Genomic DNA, 26,785 nt, shown 5'->3' on the forward strand with positions numbered 1-26,785 from the left:
CTGGCGACCGGACTTCCCAGGAAAGTTTTTAGCGTTTTCCGTCTTCGCTCAGTTGCTCTAATTTTGACCTTATTTTGCGGAGGAGCGGGACGTCGCACTACATTCCTAAACGGCAGATATTTTCACGGCAGCCCAGGGTTGCGGAGCCCCCGGGATAAAGCCAGCCGGTGTGCGGGGTCGGAGGCAGGCCACGGATGACCAAGGGATTGTTTATGTATCTTTTTGGATCTCACGTAGCGAGTTAGAGTCGGTGCATACTTTATAAATTGATCACCAATAATGAGCGGACACCCGCCACCACGGCGGCAAGCTAATGTCGGTTCGTTACTACTGACACCGCAGGAAAATGAATTCCTTTTCAACCACCTTGGCAGGAAATGCATCGTAAGTTTTCTCCCATTAAATTGTTGTATGATAGCTGGCTAAGAAGTAAGCTAATACAGCTAACTTGCATGTCCCGGAGAAAGCACATTAAGCTAGCCGAGAGGTGTAACGGTGCGTTTGTGGCCTACAGTTTTGTGTTGTGGGAAACATTTGAGACTTGTAACTTAATGAGGGCTGGTTTGTTTTGACAGCCGAGGTGACGGTGTTAAACGCCCCGTTTGGGACGCTGACATTTGGGCAAGTTTCATTCCAGTCCCGAGGCCTCGGTTTAACTTAACGGCTCGACACACCTGAAACCCTCCAGACGAACCGCTGCGAGCCCGGCGCTGGCAGAGTTTGTGGGTGTCGGAGCTGTTAAATCCATCAGCGGAAAAGCAGGGCAAAGGAGTGATTTTTTTTTTCTTCTGTTTTTTTTTTTGCACTGGCATTACATAACGTAGCTGAACCTTGGGTTGTTTTCGGGAAGTGTGTCCACCGACAAGAATGTGCCGAGCAGACTTGGCTGAAAGTCCTCGCAGTGCAGAGACCTGCCAGTCTCCAAACCTGGCCAGACAGCGGTGGGAGTAGCCTGCTGTACCAGAGCGACTGCAGTCAAAACCCACTAGTGCAATGTCACGATTCAATATTGTGAGATAGTCTGATATTACGCAACACGTTTAACATTCAGCTGACTCATATTTATGCCCTCCTTATGCACCGTGCCTCAGCTGTAGCCCCCCACCCATACACATTACAGTTGCATCTTAAGAAGCAAATCTGCAGCTGCACCTTCATTTTTTCCCCCACTGCATAGCTTACTCTCATATTTCCTTCAATCCTGCATGTTTGGTTTGTGGACCATATGATCTGACAGGACAGGCATGTTCCCTTTCTTCTTAAGTTGGTACATCAGATCACCATCATCCATTTTGGCAGCTGAAGCTACATCTGAAAGATTTGGAGAACTGTGATTCTTTTCTGACAGATGTTGCAGTTTTGTATGCAATATAAGTTTCACTGAGTACTCTATTTAAATCAAGTGATGGAGCATTATCATGTTAGATATTTGGGCTGCGCAACATTGGAAAAAGTGACACTGCAATGTTTAGGTTTTCTGCACAATGTACAAAACAAGACTTTCCAAAAGATGACATTTTTGTGATGCTGGTTTCAATGGTAAAACAAATCTGTTACCTTGGTTAGTGGCAACAGTTGCATAATACTGCTGGCATAGAACCTGTTTTGGTCAACATCATCCACCATCATCATTTCTGTTACCAAAATATTTCCATGCACATATGATGCATTTCTTTTTGCAACCTTTTCAGTGTTTGGCTCCTGTTTGTCGCTCATTTTGCTGCGCACGTGTGCAGCTTGCATGTCAACACGCTGTTATAAAGTTAATGAAAGGAAATCTAAAATCAGAGTAAATCATGTTAAATTAGACAGTCTTCTCTTATAGATTAGTAATGGAAAACGAGAACCGTGCAAGCGTTCCTTTTGCATGAAGCAGCAAAATAAGTTGTAGCATGATGTTTGAGTCGATTTACTGAACTTCACGTTGCACTTCTTGCGATGTAACTGAACCAGTATTGTGCAGCCCTACCAGATATCATCACCGACATGACTGACACTATAACCACTGACAACAGTTGAAACATATCCTTAATTGCAGCCTTTGCAGTTTGCTAATTGCATTGAACGTTAAACTCAGGTCAGTGCATGTTTGCCTACCAGAGAGTCTTAAATTTATACTCTGACGCACCACAGCCAGCATTTAGTTAATGTTTGGTAGTCTCACACCCACATTATTATCATCTTATCAAATGAAACTGGGCATTTGGCTGAAAAGTAAATAGTTTGTTGACTTAGTGTACCAACGCTGAGACATTTATACAGATGAGACATGAGTGGTTGCCTCTGGAGTGCTGTGAGTGTATCTTGTGGCCGGCAGACATAAAGCGATTGTGACCCTTTGTCTCACTGTGGTCCATAAATGTTGTCACCACCACCTACCTTGAAGGCAGTAATGCACTTGCAAGTCTTTCGCTGTAAAGTTGTGTGACGGTGCTCCGAGCAGTGAGAAAATCAGTTTATTTCCTCAACAAGTGTTTTTGAGCTCAGTAGAAGGCGTGAAAATGAGAAGCGAGGTGGGAGATTCTTACAGATTTGTTTTGTTTTGTTTTTTTCTTAGCTGCACAGTATTCTTATCTGATTTTCAAAAACTGTATAATTTCCCAGCCCATCGTGGTATAATTTCCCAGCCCATCGTGGTATAATTTCCCAGCCCATCGTGGTAGAGCGATGGTCTGGGATGGTGCCAGTCGCCCAGTGATATCAGCTTATAGGAATGTCACAGTGTCACCTGTTAATGATTGCGTTTACAGATAAGGCTGGTCGTAAAGTTGAGGCAGCAGATTGCGTGTTTGCTGTGATTTTCTTGTAGCATCATCAGATTCGCTCTAGTCATTCTGAAAGATGATGTGATGACACAAAATCATAGAATTCTGCATTTCATAGTGACTTTCTCGTTGCACGTTTTTAGGTTACTTCCCCATGGCAGTCATTGTTTCCTGTAGTTGTGTACAGTAAAGGTGGTTTGCTTGTGCGACAGAGAAATGTCTCTTCCTCATTGTGCCCGTAGAGCTCAACTCATTGCAGTGGACCAACCCTGGCTCTTGGTATTCGAAGTGCCTGTGTGTGCATGTTTGCTTGGAAAAGGCCACACTTCCTGTCCCATGACACAGCCAGGATGAGGTCACATGGTTGGATGTCCCGCCTCCTCCTTTTACGTGAACACACAGGTTTCTAAGGTGTGTCCTTGCAGCTATGTAACCTGTTTAAAATCCAGTGACAGCTCTCCTCTGGCATCCTCGCACTGGTATCATGCAGCATGTGACAGAGACGTGGAATCAGGAACATTCCTTGCAGTCCTACGCTCTTGTGTGTTTGTACACGTCTTTTCATGCAGAGAGACACAGTGTGTGTGTGATAGACTGGGGGAGACTGGAAGAGACAGACATTGTGTGTCTCTCTGACCAATCTAATTAGAATGCCTACCAGTGATGTAGTGGCTGACTGAGTGATTGCACGTTATGTAACGTACTTATTATGCAGAAAATGTAAGAATCACAGAGTCACCTTTATTTTGGTTCATTGGGCTGTTGTCTTTCTCACATCGATAGCTCTTAGCTGCTAGATTTACCCTAGATGTAAAAGGCCTGTTTGTGCACTAGCTAGTTCTTTAAAAGCAGCTTGTCTGCTTTTATTTTCAGGGGAAGATTTTGGCAGCTTCTTTGCACAGCATTGCTTCAAGAGTTTCCCTGGAGTTGTAGCTCTAATGACGTAGAAATAAGTGTGTTCATGCCACATGTTTCGTAAAGTGCCGTGACTATCTTTGTTGACCGTTTCTGCTACCTGTCCCAAAAGATTTTAAAACCTTTTAAAGATAGTCTTTTATTGATCCTGAAAAGGAAATTGCGATGTTGCATCAGCAGTTTATGCATCGCAAAATACACATACCTTACACTGACCTGACATAAGGAATGTTAAAATAAAAAAGCACTATTAAAAAAAAATATATATATACACATGTACATAGAAATGACTCTACTAGGTTAAAAAACAAAAGCAAAATAGAAATTAAAAAAAGAAGCATTTGAGTGAACATAACTCTGTGTTACATAAACATGCAGCTTTTTGCACATCTCGAGGTGTTTACACCATATGCTATGTAAATTTGCACATTCTCAGGTGAATTATTTACATATTTTTTGATTTCGGCACATCATAAATATTTCTCTTGCTTTTTTGTCACAGAAATCTCCCTGGATTTGCGGTACTTGATGTTTATTTGACTTGTAACACTTACTCCTTATTCGTCTTGGGACTGTCTATTGACTTACAACACTTTCTTTCTTTTAAGTCTCATACTTCTTTAAAAATTCTGTATTTCTCAGCAGTTACTGGAATGCAATGCACCAATCACTGTTGAAAACTTTGGCACTAACGCTGAATTTGACTTAAAATTGAATGCATAAAGTCTGACGTGTGTGATCAGTATTAGCTTCATTTTGCATGAGAAGCGTTGCACATCATACATATGTTTAGTAATTTGGAATTTGTGCATACTGAAGTATCGCTGTCTTTCACATTCATAGAGAAAATGAGGCATGTACAGGTACATAAACAGGGGTCTTACTCATTAGTTTAACTCATTGGTATTCCTTGTGCTGTTTTCCCCATCAGCAACACTGTCTGACTTGGCAAAAGGTGGAAGGGGTCCAATTCACACTGTGTGTCTGTGTGTGTGCACAGACTGCCTGATCAGCAGTCCTGTCCTACAGGAAGTCCCGTGGTCGGCCTCCTCTGGTGATTTGTGCTGGAGAAGCGGAACACGACTCCTCTTTTCCTCCACTTATCCCCTTTTCCCATTTTCGCTCCTTCCTTTCTGATTTTTAGTCTCACCTCACCTCTTTCAATGTCATCTGTTTACATATTCTGTCATTCATATTGCTGCTTCTTCTTCTTCAAGCTGGTTTTGTGTCTCTTGCTTCACTTTTTTTTTTTTGCTGTACATCACCACCTTCTCTTCTCCAATCATACACCCTCCTTTTCTCCGTCTTCTTTCCTGCACTGAATCTCTGCCAAGATGAAATAGACATTCAAATTATACTGTCAACGATAGTTTGATTTTTTTAAAAGCAAAAATGACGCAGCTAAGCAACATCTCAATGTCCCAGATCTTTGTTAGAGCCAAACTCTGCCTTCTTGGGACTCAGTGGTCTTATAAGAGATGTCAACTTAGCTTCAAAAAAAATGGGAGAGTGCAGTGAGATAGAAATTGCAACCCCCGTCATTTCAGAAACATTTTCTTCACAGTTACAAAAACAGCTGCCTGATCATTTGGTTTGCTTTCAATCCTGACAGCGAACACTTTCACTTTTTCTGTCCTGTATTTCTCACATCTCACCATTGTTGTCCTATTGAATAAACTATCACACCGTATCTTTCTTAAATACAACTTGAGACAACTACAGCCTCATAGGTGAAAGTGTTTTTATATCCAAACATAGTGATTTTTAGTTTTCTTCATTATAAAACAAATGTGTTCCTTTTTACTTGGCCCATCACTACATTGCTGTGTCTTTTCTGTTTAGCCTCTCTGCTCCCATACCTTACTTTTTTGGCCACATGTTTGAGCATATGTGGGCTTTTTGTGCTTTTTTAAATAACTAGCACCAGTTACTTTCAGGGGAATTGGAAAATATGTCACCTAAATATTGCACTGTAAGATTACTACACATGGAAACATTTCATTTTGTGGTCTCCTGCTCGAACGTGCTCTCAATCTATGAGTGTCGGGAGTTCTGGGTTCTCCTTGAGTGAAGAATATAAAATGTGCTTGTGACTGAGCAGACTCGTAGCTGGACAGCTGATTGCATCACCGTCGCAGCTCAGGTCGGAACAAATGTAGAAACTGTACGTGTTTGGGAACAAGCGCATAAGAGAGAGAGAATTTGTCCGTGAGAGAGCGAGGTAGTGTGCGAGCGTTCTTGTCGGCCTTTGATGACGCCATAGACACAGCTCCACTTCCTTCAGCCTTTGGCCCTGTCAGGAACAATCAGAGCTCCATGGGCAGATGAAACCGTAGGGCCCCAGAGCCGAGACACCATTACAGGCCGCGTTACAGCATCATAAAACGGAATTCGTATTATTCTTTTCATCTTGGGTATTTCTGATCCATATCCAAACAATCAAGAGCTGTAATGCTGCCAGGGAAATCAGTGTTTATGTAAGTATGAATAGAAATATGTTGCACAAGCAGTGCTGAAGGACAGATTGCCTCTCTGAGGACATATTTTAATGTGTTTTCCTCCGTTATCCCATTTAAGGCTGTGTTGTGAACAGTTTTATTTTAGTCATGCAGCGTGGCTACGTTAGCCGCTAGCCTCGCCTCTGTCCCCTTGAACTGCTTGTTCTGTGTAATCCAGTTAGTGAAGAAGTCCATGCTTACGTTTTTGTTTTTGGACTGTTACTGAGAAGTTTTCTTTGGACAGTCGTGCAATAATCGTCATAACTTTTGTCAGTAAGCAAGTTTATTCAGAATAAAATGAGCCTCCTCCTTAACCCATGATGACATGCAGTGTGTTTTATACACTGTCGTTGACATCGTATAAAATGTGCTGACCTCCCTCTGCCTCTTTTCTGTCTTCTCCTGCCTCCAGTCTGCAGCAGTAGGTGTTTGTGCTGAAGACAACACAGCTGACATCATTTAGTCTTAATGACCCACAAGAAGAAGCAGTGTCAGTGTTTAAAGCTACCCCAGAGGGAGTTGGTTTTTAGCCAAGTCCACTTTGTCATCTGAAGGAACAATCTTTACTTGCATTTTGACTTTCGGATTGTATTTTCAGTTTTGGTTCCGTGATCATACGTCCTTCGCCAAGAAAGTTATGAAGTGCCACATTGAAATATTCCAGGAATTGTCAAGCACTGTTTGTTGTATCAATATTAGGAGTGTGGACAAGAATTTCTGCTGTTATTGATGCTGCACTGTAACCGACATCTAACGGCATATCCACAAAAAAACAGAAGTGTAAAGGCCAGACAAATACCCAGGAAAACCACCTTGGAAATCCTCAGGTGCTTTTCTTTTTATTAAACAAATCTTCTTTATATTCCCCATTCGCTTTAAATTACAAAGAACAATGCGAGTGTTCAGGTCTGCACATTGTCTCGGCGTATGCAGCACTTCCTGGAACTGAGCTGAGTTAAAAAGCCCCGAAAACATCACCAGGTATTTCCCTTCATGCTGCTCCTGCTTTCATGTTTAATGACCTGGACCCCTCTGGGGGAGAAAACCCCAGCAGTCACCTGTAAAAACTGCTGGAGTCTAATGTCGTCTTATGATCATGTCTCTGTGTGTTCGCTGCAGGAGTGTTCTTAGCGTGTGTGTACATAATAATATGCAGTTTTGTCTAAAATTGACAGATGTTGCCTTTCTGTGCCTTTTATCCCGCTGCTTCATTAGCAGGAACACAGCTATATAAATGTATTTAACTAGCAATGGGATTAGAAGTGCAGCTCAAGGTAGCTCCTATTTCTGTCTCCATGCTCTGTTTTTGTTTTCCCTCTGCCTTTTTACCACTTTGTATAAGCAGCATGGCACATATCGTTTAAGAAAGACTGCTGAGATGTCTCTTACACTTCACTTTACCATGTGTAGTCATTAAGGCAGGCGTCAGACGCATGTGTGGGCTAAACCTTAATTTAGCCCGAATCCTTTGGGGATTGTAGACTTGAGGAGATGCTGTAATGATTGCAGTTTTGTTAATGCATAAAGCAAGTAAACCCACGTCCCTCTTTGCATCCATTGCGGGTGATTTGAATCCTGTGCGACAAGGCGTGCTTTGATAACACCTTGCTCTGCCACTTACAGCCACCGGGGTCAAACAGGTCTCGTCAGGCAGATTCTGTGCTCCAACAGTGAAATAATATGCAAATAAAATCAGTTTAAGTTCATGTTCGTTTTAGTAGCCTCGATAAGGCAGCTTAGATTCGGTAGAGAAGATTTGTCCCTTATCAGTGTCATTGTGTAGGACTTGCTGCTTGTTACATGTTTGGCATTGAGAGACTGCAGGGCAAATGACTTGACCTCTGCAGAGCTGCTGTCACTGAGTCTGTGGTTGTGTTTTGACACTGCACATGAGATTATTATTATTATATGTGGGGCATTTGTATTTATATTTAAGAAAGATGTTTATAAAAAGCAAAAAATCTGGTGTGTGATTTAATGTGTTATGGATAATTACAATTCAACAGGAACAGCTGAATTGATTTATGTTTGCACCAAAGCCTATTTCAGATAGTTTTGTAATCAAATCTTTCTTGTGAATTTAGCCCTACATTATGAAAAAGACACACTCAGACAGTCAAGTCAGTGAACATATGAGAATATCAATATCTAACTTATTCTGCAGATTTTCTTTGGGATTCTGGTCAGCAAAGCCAATGACTTAGTCATTCTTGTTCTAAAACATCTGGTTTTATGCTGTTTGTCGACATACTTTTGCAACTGTGCAGCAAAACTGTGATTTAACTGATCTCAGCTTTCTCCTTATCCTTGCATATCTCTCTGTGGACACCACTGGACAGCTCACAGCATGTTACCGCAGCTACTATGTGTAATGGTGATAACTTTGTTTGGTGCATGAGAAGTCAGTTTTTTCCCCAACTGGGCTTCAAGTTTTATCATTACCAAAGCATTTTTCTATGATGATTAAAGTAAAGTGGTTTCCAGTTTTGTCAAATGTGCAAAACATGGTACAGTTTGCCTTTTGATCACTGTTGGCAGAAAGCTGGGTGATATTTGAGGTTCATCAGGGATCAAACTGTTAACTGATGTGTGGACAACTTGCACAGCCTCTTGGTGGCCAGTCTAACTGGAAACAACCAGCCGACAAACCTCTGACCAAAGAGGCTTTGTAGAGTTCATATTTCTCCTAGTTTTTGCTGATTTTTGGAGATTGTAGGATCTCAGTCCAACATTTCATCACCTATCACCCTAAACACTGACAATGCTGTTGCTGCTGCTGCTGCTATATCTCAAACATTGCAACTCACAGATCTTGAGTTTTGCAAACATGGGTTTAAAGTACAGTTGCTCACAGAAACCTAGAAGAGCAGTAAGACTAGCGAGACTATCACCTTTAGTAGTTTCATAGATTGAAAGCTTATCGTGTTCTTAATCTTTATTTTATATTTTGTTTTCCTCTTTTTCTATAACGTGGAGCTTTTAAATGCCTGTTTTAAATGCTGCATTTAAATGGCTGTGCTTTTGTAGTGACTCTCTGTTTCTGTCTCTGTCCCCCTCCTTCCCTCCAGACGTTGTCTTCAGCAGTGGTCCAGGTGTTCACAGGAGATAGGAACTCCAGCTGGAACAAGCGATGCTGCGGCGTGGCCTGTCTGGTCAAAGACAACCCCCAGCGATCCTACTTCATCAGGGTCTTTGACGTCAGGGTAGGTGAAGAGGAAGCAGGACTCAATAGTGCACGTTGATGATTTATCACCGTAACAAACAGCACATGACCATCACCAGATCAAACAATGGTTTACCATCATTCAATGTTCGTAAAGACTTTATGCTGTGATTTTATAGCCACTGCGCTGAAACTGTGCAGTAAAACAGTGTTAAAGTAAAACAAAAATGTAGGAACAAGTCCCTGTTGGTCTTCCTGATGAGACCTGTGGCATGAATCTGCTTTGTTTTTGCTAATAATCTATTTATTCTGTTTCTCCACAGGACGGGAAGATGATGTTTGAACAGGAGCTGTACAACAACTTCAGCATACACCTCCCTAGACCATACTTCATGACATTTGCTGGAGATGTGAGTTGCTCTTCTCTACGGTAGTCATTTTATTTCTGATCCTCTGTATGCCAAGTCAGCAGCATTTTGTTACAAATGAGGATGTTTACAACTTGTTAATGTTTATCTAGTCATGAAAATGCAGAAGGAGAGGGTAGGAAGATTGGAGAGGCTTTATTTAATCAAGGTGTTGACACCAGAAACACTTGCAAAGGTTACTGATCTCTTCAAACAAAACAAACATTTAAATTGAAACCTCAGGGGTTAGTTGACATTTATTCACTACTTTGAATTTTCAGTTTTCTTAGAGACTCCTATATAGTCTGTCGCTTGCCCAGCACAGAAAATGTACCAATCCTACAACCACACAAAGAGCTCCTGTCTGCCATATTGTAAACCCTACCCCCATAATGGACCTATTAAGTCCTAATGCTGCTTTCAGGAATCAATAATTGGAATCAGAAATCACATTTAACATGAAAACATGTCAGGATCAGTTATAGTTCATCACAGAGCTTATTTTCTTCATCAAAATTCATGCCACGGACGGCCTGTGTGAGTCACCTTACAGCTTTGCCCACTAAAAGGCACTGCAGCATCTGCTTCCTTGCACTACAAATTTTAGCTCTGTGTCATATCTAAAGTTTTTCATGTGACAAGACCCCACCAGCAAGATGTTTAGCAAACTGGTGGGAACAGTGGATAAGACTCCAGCAGACCATGAGGTATGTGGCACTGCTGATTGTTGTGACAAGGCTGAGACTGGTCGCTGTAGACACATTGAGGGAATGGGTTTGGAAACTCAGCCATAAAAGAAACAAATATCTGTTGTTTTGTGTGTTGACAGACATGCCAAGTGGGTCTGAACTTTGCCAACGAGGAGGAGGCCAAACGTTTCCGAGGCCACGTGTCGGAACTAGTCGGGCGACGACAGAGGAAAACTGGTACCGTCTTACCGCTGCTGCTGACTTACCTACAAACCTAACCACTTATCTAACTTGCTGAAAAAATGACATGATTAGGGATTTTTATTTTACCTTGTGTTCAAAATAAACCCGCTTTTTTGAGATTACTTCAAGTCAAATCACGTCCCTGCAGTCTATTTAAAAACTGCAGTAAGTGGTTTTGGCTGGAAATTGTCTGACTAATGGGAGCACAAGATCAAATTAATCTCTAAACTTGTCATTTTTGGAACTGTTCAACTAAACAGAACTGGGCAAAAATGTCAGAATTTCAGTACATGAGACACTGGAATGATGGAAGATGTATTTTGAGTCTATTGAAAGCCAAAATATTGTGTTTTGATAAAAGCTGAGGATTTTTTTTGCCTGGGTCTGTTCACCACACTGTCTTTTGTTCCTCTTCTCATTTACAATCCTCTCAGTTTTAAAGCTGTCGGTAACACATCAACAACAGCAGAGTTCTGTCCTATAATGACGTAGCTCACATAAAAGAAACACATCTTTAAAGTCATCTTAACATTTGGTGCTGCAAGAAAACCTTTCAAATGCTTTCATAGAAGCTCAATTTCTCCACATAACCACCACAAAACCAAAAAGTTGAACATAACAGTGTTGCACCCAGACTTTTGGAAAATTATGCCGACTGACCCAAGGGGGGCACTACAGTTTCAGGTTGAAACGAGGAAAACAAATCTGCCTTTTCATCTCTCACGAGGACAGTATGTCCGTGGTTTACTTATAATGAACTGAACGTGGTGATTCATTAGGTGCAGACATTTTTGACCATTTTCTTATGAAATGCATTTTTGTTAACTCCAGACATTGTCTGGGTATTTTTTTGCACCTGGCACATTTTTACTTACTGTGTAACTGCACTATAAAGTCTTGCACTTCTATGGACATAGAACAACAATATCTTGAAGTAAAGAAATCATAAATGGCTTTGTGCAGGATAGCAAATTGAAAAAACCTGAAATCAACATTTTCCCAAGTGCCCACAGGTGTTATAGTGTTGGCTCGACAGACTACAGATGATTTACTACTTACACTTTTTAATTATCTTCATGCTTGTCTCCTATCTGCACTGTGTAAACACAGCCTGCAGTTCAGCCCAAAACTCCCTCAATTTTCACTATGTGACTGGCAAATTGGGTTACTGAGTTTTGTGTTTTTTACAGAACCTCAAACAAATCAATAACAAATCAATAGTGCTCACACATTTTTTTTAAAAAATATCATTGTCGAGCATTAACCAGCTTTCCTACAGCACCAACAAGAACAGTTAGAATTTGCAAAATGTAATGGAACTTTTTTTTTAACCTAAATTTAAGTCTGTATCTTACCTTTTGTCTCATTTTTTCATCAAAGGAAAGGCATTGATATGAACACTCACAAACTGAGCATTAAATTAAAAACACAGTGTTTATCCACAGCCACAGAGATGCCTTCGTAAACTTGTGATTGACTCTCCGTTCTTAACTTGTATCATCATGTGCTTGATCAAAACCATCCGTCCATCTTCTTCCTTTTCTGCGGGTCATTTCCCGACCTCTTAAATGGATTGTTCTTTTTCATCTTTTCCCTCTCAGCCCTCTGCATTGGGTGCCTAATCTTATCTACAAGGCTTCTTCTGGAAAACCCAAGCCATTAGTATTTTGAAGTGTGTGTGTGTTTTTGTTCAGCTCTGCAGAGTAACCCTTAATTAACAGCCTCTGTGCTTCTTATGTACGAGTGTTTATATTTTTTGTAGTCTCATATGAGATGGAAACATTTTTAATTGTCCTCTAGAGGCTTTTGTATGTTTGAAGGTATGTGCGGATGCAACATTAGATGTAATGTGTGTGGGTAAGAGTGTGCGATTGACGTCTCCTAAACACACTAACGGATCACTTTGCTTGGCAATATATTTCCGAATAACTTTCCATTCTGTGCAGCACATGCACAAACCCGCCGAATCCTGCCCTCAAAATACAACCAATCTCTCTTATCTTTGTACATCTGCGCTCTGACGCACTCCGTCACTTCTTATTAACACAAGCCGCTACTTGGCACAGGATAGTAATGATTTAATTTGTCTGTGTTCACAGAGAAGAGACGCGACCCTCCAAATGGTACGTTTTCCACTGTTTCCTTCAGAGATAATCAGGGAAAAAAAATGTAAAACCAGAGTCAAACCTGTGTCTGATGGTTTTTTGGCAAACATCTGTGTCAATCTGCTCACTAGGTCAGATGGGTGAAGTTTCTGGATAATTTAATGTATGTAGGAAACAACAACAATCTGGCATCTATGAGGAGAAACGTTAACACCAAAAGGATTGATTTAAGATATAGAAAGACTTATTATGATCTAATCAACAGCGGTGTCCCAATTCCACATTACAAACTAACTTAAAACAATTTTCAATCTGTGCTCCCATTAGGGAAGTGACAACATGCCCAAAAAAATAAATAAAAAAGTTGTATTTAGAGTGGACACTTTTGAACTGCATGGAAATCTAGGAATCTGGAAACAAATTCTTGTCAATTGTGGTGAAACAGCTCAAAAAACAAAACATATTATGAGTAATTTAATTGGTAAATGAGTCTTTGATTAATATGAGTTTCAAGTTTTGTGATATTTTGTGTGAGTTTAAAAAGCGTATTATTTGATAGTGCAAGCAGTGTACAATATGTGCAGCTACTTTGTAGTAGCTAATCAGGACACCACTGCTCTGCTTCTTATCCTCCGCCTTAATTATTCTTTACTGCTTTGTGTTTCAGAAAGAATAATCTTAAAAGAACTTCAAAAAAAAATCCATCAACAGTTTTTCCAACAGTAGACACAAACAAGCTTCATAGGCATATTTCCTGCTAATCCATAAATGCAGGGTTGAGAACTTCTAAGAAAAACTTCTTTGTTAATTATAATTGTGGCTCACGGTCCTGTTGGAATCAGGACGAACAGAAACTTCCGCGTCGTTATACCAGTACTATGTGATTACGCTGAGTGTAACATGATGTGGCAGCGTCTTGTAGTGGAGTCTTGCCCTTTTGTGGCATCGTTCTGCCACTCATTAATGGTGTGATGACTAAACAGATGGACACATTTGTGGATATTTGCACGCTTGGTTTTTGGACATTCCTCAAGGCAGAAGACGTACAGCCTAGTTTGAGACAGCAGGGGCAGGAGATGAACCAGTTTTGGACTGACAGGCTGCATGATGTGACCCAGCTGGCTTATTAATATCTGTGTGTGTGTGTGCGGGTTTGTGTGCAGGAATATAAAGGTGTTAACTATGCAAATGACACGTTTAGGCATTTAGCTGATGCTCATATCAATGGGGATGCTGCGGTTTTATTTTTTTGCTTTGACATACCCAAACAACTATATGTACATCAGAGAAGTCACTAAAGGTGGATTTTATTTACAGCCAAGGATTCAGATTTTTCTCTTATGTTGCTTTGTTAAGGTTCAAATTCCAAGCAGTTTAAAAGGAACCTGTTCCATGTACATGAGCCTAAATGTGCAATCATATATAAATATTTACACCAGTTTCCCTCTTGAATTCGTCACGCATCATTTCAGGTTCTCAAGAATTGCATGTTAGTATATAAACAGTCTCATTTCCTCATCCTCCCTCAGGAGTATCTCCGTTTCATCTGTCTACATTATCGCTCTGTCCTCTCTAGTCTGGTTTTCCTTCTGTTCTGCCCTTTTCTCCTGCCGCCCTTCCCGGGTCATGCGCTCATTATTTATCCTCAAGCGCCCTCTACCCTCATCTCCTCCTCTAATCTGTCTCAGTTTCCCTCTTTTCGCCCTCTTTTTTTTCTGTCGCCCTGCCTTTCTCACTCCTCCTTTCACCCCACTGATTCATCATGTTTCAGAACCCCCAGAGATTAACGTGGGATTATGCCATGGCTGGGTTTTAATGGTTACGTAAAAATCCATCCCTAAATCCAGAATAATTTGCTGGGATTAGATCCATTTGTGTGTTTTGCGTGGAAAGGGAGGAGGTAGTAGTGGAGGTGGGTGGAGAAACAGTCACAGCCAGCCAATGTGAGCGTTTTAATCTGAGAGCAGGGAATAGAGGACGAAGAATCAACTTTGGCTGCTGGCTCCTTTCTCTTCCGAGGGCATTGCTGGATGTCTGCCTTTGCAGCTCAGACATTATGAAGATCAACTCCACCTGATGAGGAAGTCATTCCAGTAAATGAAGTCTCTGGCGCATCACAAGGTGGCCTGTTTTTTTGTAGTTTTGGAAATCTTGGGCCATCTTGTATTTCAGTTTTCAAAACATCCTTCTACCTGAGAAGACTGGAACCATTCTTGGGGATAAGAACCTTCCTCTGTGGCTTTTCCACCTGAAGATCTTCTGTGTTCCTGATCCTTTTCATCTCAACTGTGAGAGAAGATCTGCTTGGTGCCAGAACTAGCTCCTAGTCTGCATTCAAAAACCACATCTCTCATGCCCAGCCATCAACTACCATGATGTTCTGCACCACCTTTCTGTCGACTCCCTCTGAGGAACTCAATTGTGAGGGTGGCGGAGGAGGTGGAGCAGCTGTAGGAGGCGGAGGCTTGGGCCCCGGTGGCTGTCTCTCTTCTTTACACTGCCTGGTTCTCCCTCAGGACGAACTGTACCCGTCTCTCTCCGACCCCACCGCTCGGCTCTCCGTTTGCGCCGAAGAGCGAGCTTGCAGCCTGGTGGGCAAAATGCTCCTGGACGTCAGCATGACCACCTGCGGAGCGCGAGATGGAGGCTGTATTTGGGACAGGGTGAGGAGGCGACGCAGTCGGTCGGCCTCGCCTTCGCCCAGCAAAACTCCCAAAAGCCCCTGTAGCGAGAGTGTTGGAGGTATGTGCTCCAGCTGTACGAGGAAGAGCTGCTGTGGTTAGGAAACAAGACAGAATAGAGAAACAGGTGGAAAACACTTGTGAGAAGTGTATTGTACAAATCCGGTGAAGGACTTCTCTTCTTGTTGGTGTAAATTCAGTGTTGTTTGGCTGCATGTTGTACAGTACAGATGCTGCAAGACTTGTTGTGATTACGTGTCTACATTACGATGTGGACTTAAGGGATTTGTGCATGGCCTCTATCTAGTCCAGTTCATTTTCATAGATTGAAAAGAAAAACAGGAGTCATCCTATTCCATGTATTGACATATAAACACAAGAATATTTTCATTATTACAGTTAAAATGCAAACGAATGTGTTTTGTAGTTTGGTAACTCAAGATCTTCTTTTATGTAGGTTAAACATATAAAACAATGTTTGTTGACTGATTGGATGACTGACTGAGGCGTGCATTATCAGCAAAAGTGCACTCACTTAAGAATGAATGGGAACGCAGCTTGAATCTCATAGTAGGTCACCGAACTGACGGAACAAGTTGCACAGCAAACCTCTATATCTCAGAGACAGTCGAGTGATGCTGCTTAGTGTCAGCTTTCAGTGTCACCCAGAGCTGTGATTTAGTCTGAATAACCTGCCAGTCATATATTATGTGCTATGTACTATTCTCAGTCCTTTATCTCAGCAACAGATCATAAAAACATGCCCTTCGTGTCATCTCTGCTCCACACAAAATCTGTGATAGTCATTAAATAATGGATTACATAATTAAAAGGACATCACTGGCCTGGAAAATTCTCATGCTCAGATTTCCATATGGGGTCAAAGCCATTTATCATGTTTCATGACTTGTTAAACACTTTTATAACGTGTTTCCCTTTTAGTTTGAAGGAATTATTTGCATTCAGTGTTTAAAAATACTCCATAAATGTCGTGGAAAACCCCACAGCTCATTTTGTCTCTGTTTTTTAATTTTTTTTTCTAATAAGACTGTCCTCTACGTGCTGTTATGTAAAATGTAACTTTAGTCCCGTCTCCATCATTTTCCAGGACCTACTTTGCCAATGGCCACTGTCGACATCAAAAACCCAGAGATCAACAGTGTTCAGCGTTTCCACAACAACTCTCAGGTGAACAACATCGTGCACTCGTCCTTCCCCAAGAGGGAGAAGAAGAACAAAGGGGGGAAGAAGAAGAGGTTGACGAAGGCAGACATCGGCACACCGAGCAACTTCCAGTGAGTCACCACAGACACTGACAGGGGCGAGTTTGTTTCAGGTGCTGGATCAACAATGACCGTAGTGTTGGTTTGTGGGAAACGATTCTAAGGTTATTGCAGATCATGTTGTTTGGCACTCATATGATGTTAATGTGTAGCGTATTGAAACTCTGTCATTGAAGTCACAAAAATCATTTTGGTGTACCGTGTTGTCTAAACACCCATAACTTTACACAAATATTGTGCATCTGGCATTTAACCTGTAGGTGGCGCTACAGCAGTATGATCAACTTCAAAATCATTACTCTGGTCATGATTCTCACTTAGAGAATTCATCATGATACAAAGCTCTAAAAACCAGTGTAGATCAGCGTACTGCTCTTTATCTGCAGAAGTATCCAGATCAAGCAACCAGTTGCACTTTGCTATATTCCATCAGGAAAATTTCATTAACATTAATTAAATTGTGGAGCCTTTGTAAAATGTAATCAGTTGCAGGAATAGCAATTGTAGATATCAACAACTACTTTTGGACCAATTTCAATCCAATTCTAACCTTTCCTCTGAACCACAAGAGGTAGACGTTTTCTGCTCCTGTCACAGTTTTAATCACTGTGGCCTCATTTTTTTTATGGCATTATAAAGTCCTGCACCTCTATGGAAACAGCCATTTTATTTTTCTACAGATTCTGCTTGGTGCAAGAGGTTTATTTTTTAATTTTTTTTGGTAAGAGACATGTAGAATGAAATGATTTTGATAAAATATCACAACTATTAGCTTACATTTCACAAAATTTTCCTGACTGAACAGCATAAACAGATAAGTGGGTTAAAGACCACTGAAAAGTTACGAATCTGTTGGTTTTGTTTTTAATTGCTGGCTCTGACAAATGGTGTAATTGTGGCATCTTTTAAAGTATAACATGTCCCCCACAGAAGGATTTATTGCTTACGAGTTGAAGTGTTAACTCAACGCTGACATCATGAGTTAAGCACTAATGGAATTGTACTTTGCAGATTGGCATGTCGAGATGTCATTTCCAGTAGTGAAAACTAAATTGCTACTAGTCCGCCCTACTCATTAAATGTGAAGAACTTGCTGTGGCCTTTGGGGAACAGATGCTTCCTCAGTGTTTTCTAGTTCAACTGGTTTTCCACACAAAACAGGAACAGAATAATAAATGTATTTTAAGCCCGGGTAATATCAAGGGTAGGGGTCTGATAAGGACAGAATTTTTTAAAACTCACCTTTAAAAGCACAAGAGCTTTGTGTTTGATGGCTTTTCAGTTGCTTACGGAAATGTGACATATTGGCCCAGAGTTGGCGAACTTGTGTGTGTGGGGTGGCGTTAATCAAGGCTGTTTATATTCTGAGTGCAATTCTGTGCAATATGTGTAAGATAAATAATGCAAACAGTGTCAGCGGCAGCTCTCAATGTGTTGGGTCAGATGTTGTAGGTTACTAATGGACCACCTGGTTGGAAACACAGGTGACCTCCTTCTGTATGTCTGTCTGCTTTTCTGTGTAAATACAAAACCCATTGTGTACCATGTATCTCCTCTGTCCAGCTCCCTTCTTTTTTTTTTTTTTAACCAGATCGTATCTCACATTCTGTCTCTTGTGTTTCTCTTACAGACACATTGGCCATGTAGGATGGGATCCAAACACCGGCTTCGATGTAAGCAGCATTCATTTAACCTAATGTCAATGCGTGGGTGTTTGTTTGTCTGGGTGTGTCTGCACATATCGCAGTATGTGACTCCTAAACATTCGTCAAAATTGGCCTGTCGCCTATCAGTTTGTAAGTCAGGGCTCCCTCTTCCAGACAGATTTTTCAAATTTAATATCAGCTCCAAAATATTAAGCCGAGCTGCGTGTCCAAGTCATCAGAAACGTTACACAAGGAGATTTTGAAGGGAACAGAATCGACCTGCATCTGCATAATCCATGGACTCATTCCCAAAAAGCATCATCAGTAATTATGCTGGATCCTGCATGATGGCTAGGAGATCATACAGGTCAGAGGACTTATTCTGTCTATAAATGAAAAAAATGAAGTTCAGATGATTTCGGTTTCAAGTTAATGCTTTCAAGGACTTAGATTGATTTTAACAGGTGACGTCAGTCTATCAGAGCCTGCGTACCTCTCAAATCCTCGGGGTTTTAAAGCCGAGGCACGAATGAGGATTCACAAAAGAGGAAGTGAAACATTAAACGGTCTTAGCAGCTATAGTTGTCGATATCTTTTCTATCCTTAGCACACATATACTGTAGATAAAGTAAAGAGTTAAGTAAGTAAAAGTTAAGAGCTTCAAATAAGTTCCAAGTTTCAAGGGATAATCTCACTTTTTTTTTTTGAGTTTTTAATAAAACATTACCATGAATAAATGAGCACATAGACAATATTTACAGCAGCACAGACTAAAGTACAGCATAATTTCTGCAGCATTTGTATTATCAATAATTCAAAGATCAGTTTGTACAGTACCAGTTCTTGAAGGAGTCATCAGTAACCTCGAGCTCAAACCTAGAAAAACAAACATATCGTCCCTGTGGCACAACCAAAGCATAAACTAAACCCACTCTTTTTCCTTGTATGTTAATTAAAGGAGAAAGAGACATGACTCATACATCCAAAAGGCAAATACATTTCTCCAAAAGTATAGTGTTCAACTTCTATGTTTTCTCCTTTAATAGAAGACAAACTCCAGACAAGCTAATATGACTCTTCACGGTTGTCCATGTTGGGTATCATTATCTCTGATGATGCATTCTGTGTCATTAAATTTCCCAGTTACAGAGAATAACCCCAGCAGCTGAGACAAAACCTGTTCGAGCCAGAGCTGATTTGGAAATCTTGGGTAAACATGATCTGTCTTCCAAGAGACAAACTTAAATTGATTCAAACACAGGCGTACTTAAACACTCCTTTATTGTTTTGTGACAGAACTGGATGACAAGCCCATAATGACTGTATAAAGGTGCTTTTTACATTTCCAGAACAAATTATATTCTAGTCATTGCCAATAAAGTCATTTTATGAAGACTAACAAGTGTAGAATAGTATTGATTAAGTATCTGTGTAAGTTTTCCTTGAGTTTCTCCTATGAAACTAGCCTGCACTCGAAGTAATCTTTGCCCAAGAGTTCTTATCAATGTTTAAATTTAAATCCTTCTGCCATATAAGCCTGAGGTTCTTAGAATAATCCTGCTTCCAGTTTTCTATAAGATGGCAGCTGAGGTCTGTTTGCATTGTGTTCATTTAGATTTAAATACTTATATAACATGTCATGGTGGGAGAAAATGATGTTAAAACAAAACGGTGAATATTAGGACGATGAGATTCACCTTTATGTGACACTGATGCACCATCACAACCTACAAACCTCCCTGAGACACTGAACACATGGACTCAAATGAGTAAGGCTTAGGCTTCATGTCATTGTCATCTCTACTAAGAGTGAAACACAGTAAGAGAAATTGAAAGAGCTGGAGGGGGAACTCTTGGAACAAATCCTGATAAAAGCCCCGGTCACATGTGTTGTATTCAAATCCGACACCACCAGGTGGCAGCATAACAGCTCATATTCTGATTTCTTTTTCAGCTATTCCAGAGTTTTAACTAGAAACGTCTCCACAAAGGAAACTATAGCATTACAGAAAGTTGAGCCTCATATTTAGCTACTGACTGATCTTGTCAACACGTTTCTAAAAGCCAACATCAAGCTGACTGCTTTTTTCAAACGCGTCTCTAATCTGAACCAAACCAAACTGTGCTCCTGACGTGTCAATCACACGACGTGTCACTAAGCTGCTGAGCTCATACATACAGATTAACACCAGGAGGGTCACATAACATATAGAGCAAGCGATTGTGTATGTGCAGGAATGTGTTGGTACATGACGGATAATTAGCAGCAAAGTCACTCTGTTGTAGCCGGCATGTTTCCGTTACTGTTAGGAGACTGATCCAAGGAGCCTGTAATCATGCAAAACTAGATGCTGGTGATGTTTACTCCTAACCAGTCATGTGAACGGGGAGAATATTATTAGATTTTTCCTTGGACAAGGTTTTTTTTAATTTTTTTTTTTTATCATATCACCCATTTTGTTCAGTTGCGGTTGCTGGCAGGAAATCTAAGCGACACACAATAAATTCTGCCTTTCGAGGAAATGTATTTATATTCACGTTAGAACGGCGATGGTGATTTCACAGAACATTAATCTGCAGCTTTGGTGATAACTGCTTAGTTTTCCAACCAAGTTCTTCAATGTGAGACTTTCTTGCTTGCTTCTTGTTTTCCATTACAATAAATTAAACTCTTTGGCTTTTATAAAAGATGAAGATTTTGACCTTCAGATAAAACAAGACTTTCCGTGGCACTGGCATTAGTTGAGTGGTCATTAAAGAGTTTATTTGTTGTCATCCTGATTTCCAGTAATGGAACACATTCTGTTTTGAACCCTCTGAAATCCAAACATGTTTTTTGCTACTGTCACAGTTTTACTCACTGTGGCCTCATTTTCGCCTTATCGTAGAAAGTCCTGGAACTCTGTGGAGACAACACGACTATGGCTAGAAGCAGAAATAACTTCAAAATATCTTAAAGATATGTCATAAAACATAAACAAGTATAATCAAAAATTACATCTCTTTAAATAATTATTTCATCAAAAATTGAAAATACCTGCAATAGACTTGCATAACATTTCCCAGAGCTCCACAGTTGTTACCAATACTGGGAAAACATGGTGGCTCTTTGTTCTAAATATAAATATTTTACTGCCTCCTGTCTGCAGTTCAACCCAGTTCAGCTGATTTTTTTTTTTTGCCCTTGCAAATCCACGGACAGATGTTGGAGTTCACATAGTTAATCGTTTGAAGTCTCTGCTTGTGTCCTGAAAAATGCTTTGATGACTTCTCATGTCATTGCCATCTATTAGACTATTTGTATGCATTTAATTGTACAATCATTGCTAATCTCTTCAGTGTTTGTGTCTCTCTAGCTGTACATAACCCTGTTAGTGCAGCAGAATTCAGTCAGATCTGGGCTGACTTGTATCTACTATGTGAGTACATATGCTACAAGTCAAGTCTTCCTCTGTGTTATTTCTTCAGCTGAACAACTTGGACCCAGAGCTGAAGAACCTGTTTGATATGTGTGGCATCTCCGAGGCCCAGCTGAAGGACAAGGAGACCTCGAAGGTCATCTACGACTTCATCGAGAAGAAGGGAGGCGTGGAGGCTGTTAAAAATGAGCTACGGAGACAAGGTAAGGCCATCTGGGTTCAGCGTTTACCCATTTACAGAGAATTAAGCTTTTACAGGATGCTTAATTTGAATTGGAAATTATACAAGAGAAGATGCCACCCAAAAGGTGCAACCCAACATCACTTTGCTGACTTTAGTCGACAGATTTGGTACTTTGACACAATAAATAAAGCACATTGTGTTTTTTCGGCACACGCGTTATGTGAAAATGTGTTTAATGGGTTGGTTGTCAATAAAGACAATCTGTAACTAGTGTGGTGGTTTTATCCCCAGGTCCGCCCAGGTGGAGCGGTAGGTCTCTGTGCATGACCTGCTGTGACAGCCTATGACTGTGCATGTAGAGTCAAACTATGAATCCAACAGTCTCTGCAGTTACTTCAGTAGTTTGCTGTTTGGCTCTTGATTCTACTTGAGTTGCTGACTCTGAGCCAGCTGGAGACATTCGCCACGTTGGACAAATTTCCTTCATTTCTCGGTGTTATTGTCGTGCAGTGATACCTCTTTGAATCCTGTTTGCTATTTAACTTCTGCCTAACGTAAAGGTTGGCCATACCTGTAAACTTCTGGGCAACTTTGCATGTGAGTTGACGGCGTTTCGTCGTTCAGGAGCAGCAGGTCCAAACTAGCTTTTGCGATTTTAAAAACTGAAAAGCATGTTTTTAAATGATTCTTACAAATTTTGAATGGAGTTCTGAGGTTCAGTTTGAACTTGTTAACATCTTATTTTTAAAGATTGTTGACAAAGATGTTGCTAATCAAATTAACCCGGATGAGAAGCCTGCCCCTTGTGGCTTAACTTTATAACTGCATGACTTGGCACACAGCAAGAAAAGGGGAACTGACAAGCATTGTGGACTGAGATGCTGTGAAAGCTTTAGTGACCTTCCGACTGTTCCTTCATGAAGTCAGTGTGCAGACGGTGAATGTCAGAACTGTGTGAAATGACGTTCTTCACGGCTTCACTCTCACCTTTGGATGAGAACTTTCTGCTCTCGCTCTAAGTTTTCTCCTTGTTTTTCTCTCTTCCTCCTTCAGCTCCTCCACCTCCTCCATCCAGAGGCGGTCCTCCTCCTCCACCCCCTCACCACACCTCAGCCCCTCCTCCCCCACCTCCTGCGCGGGGCCGAGGCGCCCCACCGCCTCCTCCCCCCTCCAGAGCTCCCGTCTCTGCGCCCCCGCCTCCCCCTCCATCCCGACCGGGCATGTCCGCCCCGCCGCCTCCCCCGCCCAGCCGAGGCTCTCTCCCGCCTCCCCCTCCACCGGCCCACGCCTCGATTCCAGTGGCGCCTCCCCCGCCGCCTCCTCCCCCCTCATCCTCAACTCCATCCAGCGCCGGTGGGCCTCCTCCTCCCCCTCCTCCTCCACCGCCACCTCCCGGCCCACCTCCTCCTGCTCCTCCACCGTCCATGGAGGCTAACGGAGGGGACAGCAGCCTGTCATCGTCCGGGAACAAGTCGGCGCTGCTGAGTCAGATCAGAGAAGGAACCCAGCTGAAGAAGGTGGAGCAGAAAGAGAGGCCGGTGTCCAGCACCGGCAGAGACGCACTTCTGGACCAAATCCGACAAGGAATCCAACTTAAATCTGTGAGTGTTGACTCACCACACACCTGTCATCTCTGTGAATCAGTGTGTTTGATCTGCTTTAACTGTGCTGCTCATGCATCGTCTTTGCAGAGAGAAGATAACACAGACTCAACACCTTCCACCCCGGCCCCATCGGCAGGCATCGTCGGGGCCCTGATGGAGGTGATGCAGAAAAGGAGCAAGGCTATTCACTCTTCAGGTACACAAACACCACATTTACACTCTAATCATCATTATGTATCACCTAGGAATGTTTGACTCGTTTTCAACAGATTTTTAAATCTAGTCTTGACAGCTGGTGTAAAAGTAAGAGGACAGTCAAAACTGAGCACAAATGTTTTTGTGCATTGCTCTGTTTGGATATTTATACACCAGGTGATTCTGAAACAGCCAACAAACAGCCTGCTTCTCTTTTTTTCATTCAAAATAATGCCAAACCATGCAGGTTTTATGGGATGCCATCTGTCCTGCTTCCCACCTTGCTTGTTTACAGCATCTGAGCAGGGAGACGGGGGCTGCCACCTGCCTTCATATTTTGTTTACGATCATGGTTATTTGCAAACTAATTAAATTAAACAGTTAAAACACTTCCCACCAAACCTATTTTACTCAACATTATGTGATATTCATTTAGCAGACACCTCGGCCTGTAGCAGCTTACATTAAGTAGGACTACTGCAGAAGACAAGAGTTAAACCTGACTCACCTTTTGCCACTTTGAAACAGCATCATTTGGCAAAGTGCGCATCAAATATGTGTCATCATACATTTCAGATCAAATGTCAGCCTCTTCATGACTCGACTATTTTGCAGTGTCTTGGCGTTCGATATGCCAAATAATTCATCGACCTATTACTCAGATTACTCTTTCTGGATCATATTTTCTCTTTTGTATGAAATGACCTCAATAACCTGCAATATTTTAATCCTGTTTTGAGTTTGTAAGAGTTTTTTCCTATCCGTTCATAGCATTTACACAGACAGCTCATGTTGAGTTTGCTCTTACTGGTCAGCTTTCCTCACAGAAGCAAGTCAACATGGGTTACATATCGTAACCCCAGATCTCCTAGAATCAAGATGTAGCTCTGTCAGAAAAGACTCAATTGAGGGAATAATGGAGTGTAAGGAGGCTTCTCATTATTTAAGAGAAATATGTACAATTATGCAAACATGTTAGATGGTGAAATAGATTAATAACGGAGGCAAGAGTGTTTTTTTGTGAGACAATAACTTCTTTTGCTTGGACTCTGGGCTTTGTATGTTTGCAGATCTTCTATATTAACATAAATCTAACTAAAGGCAAGGAAAATACCAAAAAAAGCATATTATAGGCTCTTTAAATTAAGTAGTTGCACTTTTTTTTTTTTTTTTTTTTAAAGCTGTGCTCAAGCTACACTGTAGTCAAATGAACGTACTATATTAACACAAGTAAAGCAGGTCAATGACCGAGCTGGAGAGGTGCATTTGGGTTTATTTCACATTTAGCTTGGTTGGATCCTGTAGTGTGATGCTCTGAGAAGCTTCCCCGCCCTCCTCAACCTTAAAAAATGCAGCAGTTACTTGACACCAGCTGCAAGCGCTCAGACTTTACGTCATGTAGCGAATGTCAGATGACACTTTCTGTACTTCCTCATCAGTCTCCTACATCCCCATGACTCATTTTTTCCACTTTAAGCCTCTCAGTTCAAAAAAACGTTTTCTTTCCTGCTCGAAGGTAGTCCTCATAATAATTCACAGACGGTAGAAAGAGAACGCCGAACACAAAAAAAAAACGCAGATGGGGAAATCACTGTTTTTAAATGTTTTCTCCTTCGTTTCCACAGATGAGGACGATGATGACGAGGATGAGGAGGACTTTGAGGATGATGATGAATGGGACGACTAACGATTTTTCTCGACCCCCCTGGATGATCATGACACTAAAAATTGTTCTTGTCTTTCTAAAAAAAAAACAAAGAAAAAAAAAAGAAATCTTTAATTTCAAAATTATAAATGTAAATGTTCTATCAATTTGCTGTATATTTTTGTTGCCTTTATGCTTTTTTTTTTAATTAATCTGTGCAATACCTCATTTAATCTGTAAATGTTTGTCATTCTCACCTTAGGTTGTTGTTTCTCTATCTTCGCCATGTCTGTCTGGACTCTGTTGGCTACATATCTGTCTCTTATAGCAATATGTCTATATGTCTCATCTCTCATTTTAACTTTTGGCTTCTTTTTTTTTTTTTTTTTTCTCCATCGGTCTGTATCTCTTTCTCCTCCACCCACGTCCCCAACTCTGTTCATCACCTCCATCTGCCACTCAGCCATCTTTCATATCTGCTGCCACCCATCACACATGCTCCCTCCCATGTTCCCCTGATTAACGTGCAATTTTAAATCAACTTGTTTCTTGAATCTTAGATTTGAATGTCTTTTTTTGTTGTTGTTTTTTTTGGTCAGTGATTGAAGGGAGGGCTTACAGGACAACAAGACGAGTTGCCACAATTTTTTTTTGATTAATCGTGTCGTCATTGTTTGTTAGGAGGGGAAAAAAAAGAAGAAAATTAACTATTTTCATACCCTATTGCTCTGTAGTTTATTTTTACGTATTCAAATGATCCTAGTTTAGCACTCATATTTTCTTAAAGAAGAAAAGGCTCTTTTTTGGAATATTTAGCTTCATTTGCTGTGGACTGTAAATTTGCTCCAGAGTTTTGAGTCTTGTTATATTTTTGCACAGATTGAAAAAAAGAGGAGACTCGCTGCATGAATACAGGACATTTTCAGGTCCCATCATGAAACATACATTATGCTTTAAGTAATGACATAGAATACACTTGGACATTAAGCATTTTTAACCGTTAACACACCACACTACATACCATAACGGAGGCAGCCCACAGCGTCGTGGCTGCCTTTCTCTTGTGAATTTTAGTTTTTTTTGTTTGGTCACACTACAGATTCTGTTGAATTTGTACTTTTTTTCTCTCTCTTCTCTCTCTCTCTCTCTCTCTCTCTCTTTTTTTTTTTTTTTTTACATTAGCAAGCAGAGTATTAATAAATGCCTGTTTGTTGGAATCAGGTCATTCATCATGTAAAGCTTGAGGAATAAAGACATTTTAGTTTTACACACCTGATGCTTATAATGGGTCCATATGCAAAGTTACTGTACAGAAACAGCAGGGTTAAAGTAGTGCTCTTCCT

At 41.0% G+C, this 26,785-nt stretch overlaps 1 protein-coding gene across 2 annotated transcripts; it reads left to right on the forward strand.

Annotated features, from left to right (window-relative positions):
- Window positions 1–26,718, forward strand: LOC103370764 (neural Wiskott-Aldrich syndrome protein-like). 2 transcript variants are annotated; one of them, XM_008299914.1, is made up of 11 exons: window positions 1–384; window positions 9,247–9,381; window positions 9,665–9,751; window positions 10,578–10,674; window positions 12,780–12,803; window positions 16,575–16,761; window positions 18,380–18,422; window positions 21,864–22,017; window positions 23,052–23,599; window positions 23,690–23,798; window positions 25,423–26,718. In XM_008299914.1, exons 1-11 carry the CDS (start codon window positions 280–282, stop codon window positions 25,482–25,484), a joined length of 1,551 nt encoding a protein of 516 aa, XP_008298136.1. In that variant the 5' UTR covers window positions 1–279; the 3' UTR covers window positions 25,485–26,718. The 2 variants fall into 2 exon arrangements, with proteins under 2 accessions (XP_008298136.1, XP_008298137.1); XM_008299915.1 differs by lacking the exon at window positions 12,780–12,803.
- Window positions 26,719–26,785: the final 67 nt, after the last annotated feature.

This window comes from Stegastes partitus, unplaced genomic scaffold (genome assembly GCF_000690725.1).
Source record: "Stegastes partitus isolate 25-593 unplaced genomic scaffold, Stegastes_partitus-1.0.2 Scaffold1480, whole genome shotgun sequence".
NCBI lineage: Eukaryota > Metazoa > Chordata > Actinopteri > Pomacentridae > Stegastes > Stegastes partitus.